The sequence below is a fragment of the Haliotis rubra genome, unplaced genomic scaffold (assembly GCF_003918875.1).
Source record: "Haliotis rubra isolate DU_JTF1 unplaced genomic scaffold, ASM391887v1 Scf418, whole genome shotgun sequence".
NCBI classification, from domain to species: Eukaryota; Metazoa; Mollusca; class Gastropoda; order Lepetellida; family Haliotidae; genus Haliotis; species Haliotis rubra.
In genome coordinates, this window is record NW_025767100.1 from 856,545 (window position 1) to 868,546 (window position 12,002).

General features: G+C 41.5%; 1 protein-coding gene across 1 annotated transcript; it reads left to right on the forward strand.

Moving 5' to 3' along the window:
• The first annotated feature begins 1,019 nt into the window (after positions 1-1,019).
• Positions 1,020-10,811, forward strand: LOC124288423 (chorion peroxidase-like). Its single transcript, XM_046724941.1, has 12 exons — positions 1,020-1,185; positions 1,479-1,611; positions 2,780-3,024; positions 4,371-4,550; positions 4,740-4,824; positions 5,304-5,413; positions 5,702-5,803; positions 6,426-6,527; positions 8,180-8,897; positions 9,511-9,680; positions 10,255-10,343; positions 10,770-10,811. The coding sequence occupies exons 1-12, from the start codon at positions 1,020-1,022 to the stop codon at positions 10,809-10,811; spliced, it is 2,142 nt and encodes a 713-aa protein (XP_046580897.1).
• Positions 10,812-12,002: the final 1,191 nt, after the last annotated feature.

Sequence of the window (12,002 nt, forward strand, 5' to 3'; positions counted from 1 at the left end):
GTGTATGTAAAGCTTGTGTGCTCTTAAAATATTCATGTTTATTGGGTTTGTTTGAAGCAGCAGCAACTGGCAGAGTAGACCAAACCAGTAAGTGAGTGAGTTGGGTTTTACGCCGCTTTTAGCACTATTCCAGCAATATGACGGCGGGGGACACAGAAATGGGCTTCACACATTGTACCCATGTGGGGCATCGTACTGGGGTCTTCGGCGGGAAGAGTGACCGCTTTAATATACTGAGGGAAAAAATCAGGGATCATATGAAAGCACAAGTGTTCCTTAATTTTTTCCCCAGATTTCTTCATATGCTTTGTATCGCACAGCTTGTGAAGAAACCTGGAACAAAATATATGAACACTTGTGCTTTCATGTGATCCTTTATTTTTTCTTTCAGTATATAATATATACCTCCTTGGCAACCCCACCGCCCCCAGTGATGGAGTGATGTTTGATTCAGCGACGAGTCACTAAGAACGGAGCACCGGCCTTATAGAAGAATAAAAATGTTTATACGTTTCTTGTTTCATAAACACATCCTCACAATATTGTTGGAATCATACAGTGTACTCTTTTAGTATACATATGTGTCCGTGGATGAGGACACATGCCTGCTTCGTAGACACCTGGTGTCACCGGTTATTTTACAGATCCATTCATAAGGGTTTCAACTCCCTTTTCGCTTTTAATAAGCGTTTTGGTATTCTGGATATGAAACCAGATAGCCTAAATAGGAGAGGAGCGATTTTAAAATGGCCAAGTTAAGGAGTTTAATACCCCCAGTTCGTGTATGGACATATTGTGACTCTTTGGAAAGCTTGTTGTACCTACTTTAATATAGGCCAGTGGAGCATAAGTATATTTACCTACCACTGACAAAGCACCGTCATTAAACATAGATTATCTGCTCATAGGTGCGAGGTTGCCCAAGGACATTGATGAAGACGTGGATCTGACTGAATCTGAGGACAGTATTTCACTCAACAGTCTGGGGGTGCGTGGTAAACATCGTTCCCGGCAGAGCGATGAATGGCCAGTCTGTTGCCGTCCTAGTCTGTACTGCTCTCGTTCTGAGCCTGAAAGGTGCTGCGGAGACTCGTAGTGTTGAAGAGGCAAGACCAAACGTCGAACACGAACTGGAAGAAGCGCTCAACAAGCTCGAGGACCAGGAGAAACGTTTCCTTGCAGTAGGTCAGCTGGACTGAGTTATCCCGACACATTTTCCCAGTTGATAAATACAGCCATGAATGTTTTCATATTAAAATCGTTTCAAATGTAATTAAAAGTTAAAGATTTAAAACTGAAATAAAATCATAGGTTTCAAATTGCAATAATAATCCTTCCGTTTACAAACATTCAAATCAACTGTAAGGTCATTATTTGTAGAAATAGCACTTCACCTCCAAACAAGTCTTGTAAATGGTTGTTGGAGTACTGTTACTATGTACTCTGGGGAAAATACATCCTTAAAATACCTGTTTCAGGTATTGACTTCCACGGAGGGACCTCTGCCAAATACTTCCATGCAGTTATACTCAACACAAAGGCTCAATCAGTGAGGCTTGGCCGTGTGGTGAGGCAGAGGTTGTATGCTATTAAAGCTCTCACTAAGGTTTCGTAAGTATATTATTAGCTTGTTGTTTAACGCCGCACTCAGCAATTTGCCAGCTACATGGTGGCAGTCTGTAAATAATCGAGTATAGACCAGACAATCCAGTGATCAACGTCATGATCTACGTAATTGGGATACGATGACATGTGTCAACCAAGTTACATAGATTGTCCACCTGATTCCGTTAGTCGCCCACGTAGGTATATATGTACACGTCACAATGAAGGTAAATTTCAAGAGTTTAAATACTTTTAAATATTCTTAAATATAACCGTCGAAATGTTTTCAAGCTTTATTTTCCATGAAGCAGTGTTCTGGTTAGTGGGATTTACTTGCACTCTCAGTTTGGCTTTTGTCGTCCAACCAAATAGAACATCTCAAGTTTTTAAGGCGTATTTCTGGAATGTGTCAGCGAGTTTGGCTGTTTCACTCTTTTACGATATATCACGGCGTGGGACCCCAAAATGAACTTCTCACATTGTACCCATGTGGGAATCAAACCCGGGCCTCCAGCCGGACCAGCAAAACGCTTACACCACTAGACCTCCCCAATTCCCCCAGGATGACTGTTACCACAACAGCCATGCAATGAATAAATAAAAGAACTCTTCAGATCTGGCACATCCAATCTTGTACTTTGTGGAATGAGCGAGTTAGTGAGTGAGTTGGTTAAATGCCGCTTTGATGGGTATCGGATCATGCCGACTAAATGCGGAACGCCAGTCATCTCGTGTTTATAAGTTCCCTTTGTTATCCAGGTAAGCCGTATGTAGTGATGCTATACATAAAAGAGACAAACCATAGGTGAGGTGAGGTGAAATTGGGTTTAACGTCGTGCTTGAGAACATTTCGCTCATATGACGACGTGCATGCGTGTGTATGTGTATGTGCGGATGCTTGTACTAGCCCAGACTGGTTTTATATGCTAGCCCACTGAGATACCATGCCGCAGTGAAGCATGAATACCCCACTCAGACACATTATACTGACTCCGAGCCGACCAGTCCTTGTTGTACCCATTAATGCCGAGCGCCAGGCAGGGACCAACAAGTACCATATTTTAACGTCTTTTGGTATGACGCGGTCGGGGATCGAACCCGCGACCTTCCGCTCTCAGACAAACCATAGCCATAACATTGAAGTCCCAATAAAAAGCTTCCCTTTTCCCGATAGTCCCGCCTTTACCAACTACAGCCGACAGGAAGTCGTCGCGGAGGTATCCAATCTTGTTTCCGAGAGTTCGTCTTTTAAAGATCTTTTTCGAAATAATGGAACCTGCCCAACGGACGAGGTGATCACCTGTGACCCACACTCTCGTTACCGTACAGCTGACGGCCGCTGCAACAACCTCCACAACCCGCGATGGGGAAAGGCTTTCATTCCCTTCAGGAGATTCCTGCCTCCAGTGTATGACGACGGTAAGAAAATATATCATATGCGTTAATCGTAATCTGACTAGCGAAAGCAACTATACATGTCAGCTGATCATATATAATAAAAAATATCGTAAAAATAACTATACCGGCGCTCAACTGAATATTACGTCTACATGCCTTTTTAAAAACTTAAATATATAATTTGCATAAAACACAAATGCTGATAGGTCTCTTTGACATTTTAGACTTTCAAGCTTTCGGCACAAATTTACATTAAAAAAATGTCACATGGATGCAAATTCATTTCTTTACCCATTCTTCATCGAACACATCACGCCGAAGACCCAATTTGATTCCCCACATGGGTACAATGTGTGAAGCCCATTTCTGGTGTCTCCCGCTGTGATATTGCTGGAATATTGCTAAAAGCGGCGTAAAACCAAACTCACTCACTCGACACAACAGAATTTGTAAAAGGTACTTGCATATCAAATAGCAGCAAGTTTATACTTCCTTGAAATAGGACAAAGCAACTCTTATAATTACATTTTCAATATGGTAATGTTGGTATAACATCTTTGTACACGTCTATGTGACTCATGCAGAACACGTCAATCACGGCGCCCGCGGTGAAACACATTATTCATTGTTACATATCACATCTTTTACAAGACTCACTTGTTTTACTGTTCGGATCTCTGTTTCACACATTTTTACGCTTTGTTTCAAAAGACCACTCTGGCTTTTCAAAAACGGGCAAACTCACTCACTCACTCTTCATCAAACCAATTCATTTTTATCCCTATGACCCCAAAACAGATCACTTGTACAGATGACTGATAGTTGAAAAGACGTAATCTAATTTCAAAACAGTTTCTTTAATTGAAAAAACCCCAAACAAACTCGGTGCACTTTCTTTTGCCGTTTACCTTTCCTCCACACTCAGCAGTATATTCAGGTGCGTGGATCGGGGGGAACAAGGCCATTTCTCAATCAGTGTGAAATATGTAAAACATGTTATTCCTGCTTTTTGCCATATGTGATATCATGTTTGCTATCGAAAAACTGAGGACGTGTTAAGAAAAAAATATGCTACTATCACTGGTATCCGTCCTCTTCATGTACAACCCACAAGGCGCCGTGTTGCTAAACCGTTCACTATTGATATCAGATTAGTATTTTTCTGCTTCAATCCCTGCTTCAATTTTACAAATTCATTCCATTGCATTTCACTGATCACTCTCTTCTTCCCCCTTGAGAATGGAATCGTTTTGCTAAAACTAATTCACAATTATATTTTTCACGTATTTGCCGCACGAAATTATTTCTTTTTATTAATCCAGAATGCCAAATGACAACGAGTTAGATTATGGTTGCAAAATGTTTAGGAATTTCCGAGCCCAGAGCTCGTGGTAGCGATGGCAACGATCTCCCCAACCCCCGCCTCGTGAGTAGGACCCTCCATGCCAGCGATGAGAATGTTCCAGAATCACCTGTCCACACCCACCTGGTGATGCAATGGGGCCAGTTTATTGACCACGACATCATCATCACCCCCATACAAACAGGTAGGTCAGTTTGTTGACCACGACATCATCATCACCCCCATACAAACAGGTAGGTCAGCTATACATGGTACATCAACGGCATAAATATCAGTTTGTGAGATTGCAAAACAGATATGTATAGCATCGATGCTAAACATTATCTGCATCTGCCAGTGTCTTTGCACAATATACACAATTTATACCATGCAGGTGCCGATGACTCTGTTATCACCTGCTGTGTAGATGATATCCCACCTGACAGCCCACCAGAGCTCATAGCACTGCTTGAGGACAGGTAAGGCATGCACATCTCTTGTTTGTTTGTTTGTTTTTGTTCTTATAAAGGCGTTCTTCCGTTTGTTTATCGTGCAAGAGAGAAACCATTATATCTTTTTTTAATACTATGAAAATGTGGTAAATACAAGTATTTTCCGGATTTCATTACAGAGCTATGGTGCTTAGACAATGTTTCGAACAGAGGAGGCGAATTTTTGTATTTTCTGACCCGTCAGTGATCAACGCATATATTGCCCATCGTAGAATATTTTGTTACAATTAGAATTGACGAATCCCGCTGACATGTTTTCATAAAAGACATTATACAGACTTTGTCTGTCTTACATTAAAGATAAATGCTGTAAAAGGTTTAATGTATGGAGACACATAGCATGGCCTCATCGGGGTTATCTGCCCCTTGTCTGGCGGATGTCATTGCAATGTGTATTGACTGGGATATCGGTACTTACATGATGTGTGACAATATTGCTGTTGCAGGGATGTCTGTTTCCCCATTCCTATCCCGCCCGGCGATCCCACGTTCACAAACAGGACGTGTTTAAACTTCGTACGCTCTATTCAAGTTCAAAACACCGACTGTGAATTTGGTAAGTTGACATGAGACATATTTATTCATCTTATTCCGAGTACTATTAATGATTAAGATTTCCTTGATTGAACTAATATTCTGGAATCAGTGTCAGATCAGGCTCACTGACGTGACTATGTATGTCATCGTGTTCCAAAAACGAGATTCCAGTCACTGGATTGTCTAGTCCAGATTGGATTATATACTTGGCTGGAATGTTGCTGACTGAAGCGTTAAACATACAATACGAAACAAGAAAAGTAACTCCGATGCAGCCTGTGTTTGACTGTATGATGTTCTGTGACAGAGCCTGTAGAACAGCTCAACCAGCTGACAGCCTTCGTGGATGGGTCCGCCGTGTATGGGTCCACTCAAGAGGAACAAGATGCACTGCGTCTGCATGAATATGGTAATACAGGTGTATCTCAAGGGGATCTCCTACAACCGTTCCTTTTACACTTACACGGCAACAAGGGGGTGGTGGGGTAGCCTAGTGGTTAAAGCGTTCGCTCGTCACGCCGAAGACCCGGGTTCGATTCCCCACGTGGGTACAATGTGTGAAGCCCATTTCTGGTGTTCACCGCCGTGATATTGCGGAATATTGCTAAAAGCGGCGTAAAACTAAACTCACTCACTCACTCACTCACTCACTCACTACACGGCAACAAACCGTGTGGTTATCGTTACGTTCCTTCAAACGGGGCTTCCGGCGTATTGAGCTGGTGGTGTCTATGATGCATTGTCCGTGTATGTACATGTTCTGTATGGTTTGGGTACTGTGAGAAAACAAACATTTACCTAAAACACTCACAATACTGTAGCGGGTTAGTGAGCAAATTAGAGAATTTGAAAATTCATTTCTCTATCATTTAAAGGTGGGAGACTAGAACTACGTAAACTGAAAATATAAGAACTATGATTTTTTCTGTATATCTTGATGCATATACTTAGGCTAATTACTATTATAACTATATGTAATATTATAAGCAGTTGTTTATGTCATGTACTAATTGGCCTCTTGTATGTCACAGGACTGTTAGACTTTCAAGATGATCGACTTGAGATGCTTCCGAATTCCAACATGCAAAATTGCATTCCTGAAAAACCTTCTGACAGTTCTTGCTTCCTAGCAGGTAAGTGTTTGTTTAGTTCAATGTTTATACAGACTGTGTGAATAGCGGGTGTCATCGGTAGGCAAGACTTCTTATCCTTTCGGGGACAACTGGTAGCATCACAGGGTATCAGTCATACATTCAATATGATATAGCTTCCACTGCCGTTTTTCCGTTCATGCCCAATGGAATCTGTTTAGCCGTATAATCGAGATTTCGAATTATCTGACATTGTCGTCTTATGTTTTAGCCTAATGGTTAAGCGTTCGCTCGTCACGCTGAAGACCCGGGTTCGATTCCCCACTTAGGTACAAATGTGTGATTCCAATTCTGATATTCCCCGCCGTGATATTGCTGGAATATTGCTAAAAGCGGCGTAAAACCCACTCACTCACTCACTACAAAGCGCAAACATCAAGGTTCAGGCAGAGTTAATTCTTCGGAATACACTTTCCATTACATGCAGTAAGATGTCTTACTAAATACTGTTATGTGGCTCTTTACAAAGATGATATACAGACATGATGTACACGGACGGAAAATATTATTTGTAATTGTGAAATTTAGAGAACCACTGGGCGATCAAAATATTACAAACGGTATTGAGCTTGTGTTATTAATAAACATATCCCCAAAGATAGCGTATACACTATGCGAGTGGGATTAGGGTACAGCAGGAAATTCCAATGTCAAGGACACTTATTGTACGCTACATAGCACGTGTAGCCAGGGGGTACGTCCACTGTGGCCATATTACCGAATGGTCTGCAGCATGACGTGTGTGTGTAATGAATGGATATACAAAATCTGACCTCACTCAGTCGAGTGTTCTACATATCTAGCCGCCAGGCATTCGGATATCAGTGATAATCAAGCACATCTTAACAGCAATGAAACGCATGAAGTGTAACCCAAGATATGTTACAAAATGGCCGCAAAAGGAAGAGAAGAAACAGTACAGTTGGTTGTATTGATACAACACACAACTATAGCGTGTTGAGTGTTGTATTGCTGGACAAAGCTGCAGTTGTACTATTTCCTATTTAATGCATGTAAAATGACCGAAAAGTTCAAAATATCTCATTTACCAACAAATAGGTGCAAGATCCTCACATATGTACTATTGAAAGTATTGATAACAACAATCAAAAGTTCAATTTCGTCCCTGATTACATATAAACTATCAAAACCTTGTAAAGTTTATTCATTATAATGGGAACAATTGCTTATGGGTTACGTGAAAAGTGTATGCTATCGTTCATCTGATAACCTACCCGTGAAGGTCCGGGTTAGAATGAGCCTTCAGTAGCCCATGCTTGTGGTAAGAGGCGACTAACGGGATCGGGTGGTCAGGCTCGCTGACTTGGTTGACACATGTCATCGGTTCCCAATTGCGCAGATCGATGCTCATGTTGTTGATCACTGGGTTGTCTGGTCCAGATTCGATTATTTACAGACCGCCGCCATATAGCTGGAATATTGCTGAGTGCGGCGTAAAACTCAACGCACTCACTCATTCATCTGATAACCTTGAAAGAGATTTTGGAAGAACAGTATGCTTCAATATTGACATGATAAAATGTGCAGATGGTGAAATTCTCAAGAAGTAGTAAAATCTTTCCTTCAACGTCACAAAACCTAAATGATGACATGCAATTTACTTTGGTCGCCAGGTGATGAAAGAGTTAACGAACAGAGCGGCCTCACCAGCATGCATACAATATGGATGCGAGAACACAACCGGATCGCCCGAGCTCTGAATCAACTAAATCCTCACTGGGACGACGAGTGTATCTTCCAAGAAACAAGGAGGATTGTTGGTGCCATGATCCAGAAAATCACATACGAGGAGTTCTTGCCAGTTATCCTCAACAAGCACACCATAAAGTTCTTTCGACTGGAACCGAGCAAAGGTGGATACAGAACCGTCTACAACGAGAATACAGATCCCAGCATAAGAAACGCATTTTCAACTGCAGCCTACCGTTTTGGACATTCTTTAATCCGTGGAACATTCTCCCAGCTAAGATCCCCCTATGAAATTCATGGAAAAACTACGCTGACGTCAATGTTTGGCAACGCTTCTTTGATCTTTGACACGAAAGGTCAGTCAATACCGTGGCTGCTCGGCGGAATGACCAGAGACCATGTCGAAGCATTTGACCGTTTCATGACACCGGATGTGACCAATAAGTTGTTCTTGGACAAGGAGGGTAATAGTCTGGACTTGGCATCTCTGAACATCCAGAGAGGGCGAGATCATGGTCTGCCAGGATACAACGCCTGGAGGAGATGGTGCAAGCTTCCTGAAGCTGAAAACTTTGGAACTGGGTTCAACGGGCTTGTTGATCATCCTAGTGACGCAGCTCGTCTTCTGGGACGGCTATACAAGTGAATCCATGATACATCTCCATTTAAACTTAAATCAACTACAAACAAGTATACTGTAATATATTATATACATTTGTAAGGGCACCTAATATCAGCATCGTAGATGATCCGTGGCGTTAAATAATGCGCAGAGAGTTGATACTATTGCCCTGGTTAACATAAGCTGCCAGCTTCTATTGTATATTAATGCCGGTGCATACAAAGGGGTCACCTGCAGAAGGATCTGGGTAGGGGACAGTGGCAGTCCAAGCAAACACGTACCTGTAATCACTTATTTGGGATGTGCATGAAATTAGCGGTTAACGATTACCTTAATCATACAAATACGACTTATCGGAGTACCAGAGTACTTATTACAACGCCTAGACAATAATAAGACGAATTTAGGCAACCTTTAAAATATGAATTTGAAATACGTTGTAAATAGAATGTAAATTAGTTCTTGTTACACTTCATTGTGGATTTATCGAAGTTAATCAACGTTGAATAATTAACGGGAAAACTGTCACACAGAAAGTATTCATCTCGCTTAACACAAGGCTGACGGAATACCAGTGACGTCATTATTCTAAAACGTCTTGACAAATTATAACCTATAGTTCCCTGTTTCCAGTCACCCTGACGACATCGACCTGTTCCCTGGTGCCATCAGCGAACGCCCCCTCCCTGGAGGTATCGTCGGACCAACTGTTGCATGCATCATTGGCACCCAGTTCCAGCTCCTCAAAGAAGGGGACAGGTTTTGGTACGAGACGGCAATGGATCCAGTCCGCTTCTCTATAGGTGAGACGTTAAATTTAGTTTGCAGAGTATATGCATGCGTGTAACTGCCGTCATACCATTAACATCATCACAGTGTTCGTTCTGTCATTCTGAACACTTTGCCACTGGAACAGAGGGGTTGGTAGTCCAGTGGTTGAAGCGTTCGTTCATAATGCCCCAAGTCCCAGGTTCGATTCCCACATGTATGAAAACATTTTCGGGTGTCTCCCGCCATGATATTGCTTGAATGTTGCTTAAAGCCAAGCCACACCACACTTACTCACAAGTTTGACTCCATAACAGGATTTGAGAATTAAAATATACTGACAAAAGTAAATACACACCTGGTGTATTTGCATCATTTATTTCAAACAAAACATGCATCTTGTGAAAAAGTGTTTGATTGTGACGTACAAGCCACAAACAATGTATACATTTTACCAAAACAGCGCAGAATTTAAAATAATCCACAAACCAGGTGCCTAATATATTTTGCATGTCAGTATATATATAAAAAACTGATTAACCTTTCAGAGATTGCATTCTTATCCAGTTCTCTTTCGGCAAATATATCTCTGCGGGATTTTTTGCACAGGTCAGCTCCGCTCTCTCCAGTCTGTGACGATTGCCAAGGTTGTCTGTGATAATGCCAGACTGGCTCTCATCCAGCCATATGCACTCCAGGTAGCTGACTATATGTAAGTGTCTCTTACCTACTGGATTATATATAAGTGTCTCTTAGCAACTGGAGATAGGATATTCGTTAATCCATCGCCTGTTTGTCACTGAACGCCACACTCACCACAAAACGGCTACATAGCGGCGGTCTGTAAGTAATCGAGTCTGGACCAGACAACCCGGTGATTGATATCATGAACATACTCAGATTTGGGATTCGATAACATGCACAAACGAAGTCTCCAAGCTTAATCGTGCGATTCATTTAGCCTTATGTTCCGACGGGCATATGTTGTTGTTTCTATGTGCTCTACTCAGATACAGAACCCCTGTAATACAAAAATACACACCAGCATAATTCAAAACACAAATTAGTTGCCTCTTCATTCAGCGGTACCAAAATGCTGATATGTCTGGTTCTTTGTTCTGCAGTACAAACCCTCTGGTCAGATGCAGAGACCTGCCAGATCTTGACCTAACACCTTGGGCAGAAAACCCTCCATTTCGGAGCGACTGGTCACGGTGGTCACGGTGCATCGGCGGCATTCAACATCGTCGTCGGGAATGCAGCTCCCGATACAGAAGTTGTCTTGGGCCAGACATTCAGAGAAGACCATGCAGAAGAGCGCCATATAATCACGGATATGGACGACGACTCGGGTGACGTTTAAACCCGGAAATGGAGACAGTATGACGTCAACATCCAGGAGTCTGAGATTCTCCGTTCATAAGCACGATGCATACACGTAGATGGAATAAAGGGGAAATAATACACGGAATTATAAATAAAAGACACGCCATCATTCTAACATGTTTTTGTCTTATTTGGGCTTCAAACACGTACATTAAGAGTGCTAGTTTACTCGCAAAAAAACATTGTATAGTAAAGCCATTATACATATTGCATTATGATGTTTAATCATACACATATATTTGAGTGAGTGAGTGGGTAACTGTTGCTTAACGTCGCATCAATTATCCATGCTCTCAGTGAGATGATGAAGTGACTACAGCCTAAGGTTACACTCATCACAATCTTCCCGATATATATGATGGCTTCCTGTAAATATTTTGATGGGCAAGACACTCCTATGACTATCAAAATATGAGGGGCGTATCAAAAGTAGTCGGTCTAACTAATCGATGTCCAATGTTAGAAAAGCTTCCATTTTATTTTGAAGGAATCAATAGCAAAGCCATATCCAACATTTCACATATATGGGTCATGTGGTTAACGAGATACTAGTCATCACAACACATTGGGTCATAATATTTCTTTAAAAATTGCAGAAAGTGAAAAACGATCTGTCATTTTGTACCTCTTGGATAATGGTATGCCCTCAGATAATATCATATAAAATATGTTCAGTATAGTATTGGATGACTTCCCGTCATAATCAACATTTTAAGATTTGGATTGCTTGATTTATATTTAGACGGGGCTGTTTTTAAAGGACACCCTCATTTTAATCTTTCAAAAACATTGTGTCCAGATATTGAAGCTGGCACTGTTTGCAATATATTGAGTGCTGACACTTGTGTGACCATTCAGTATTTAGTTTGAACCCTTGGCATCATGTATGAATAAGTGAAAACATTAGAATAAATTATGTCCTTGTGATTACGTCATCGGAAAGGGGTTGGTAGGGTCTCCAAAACAAGCTC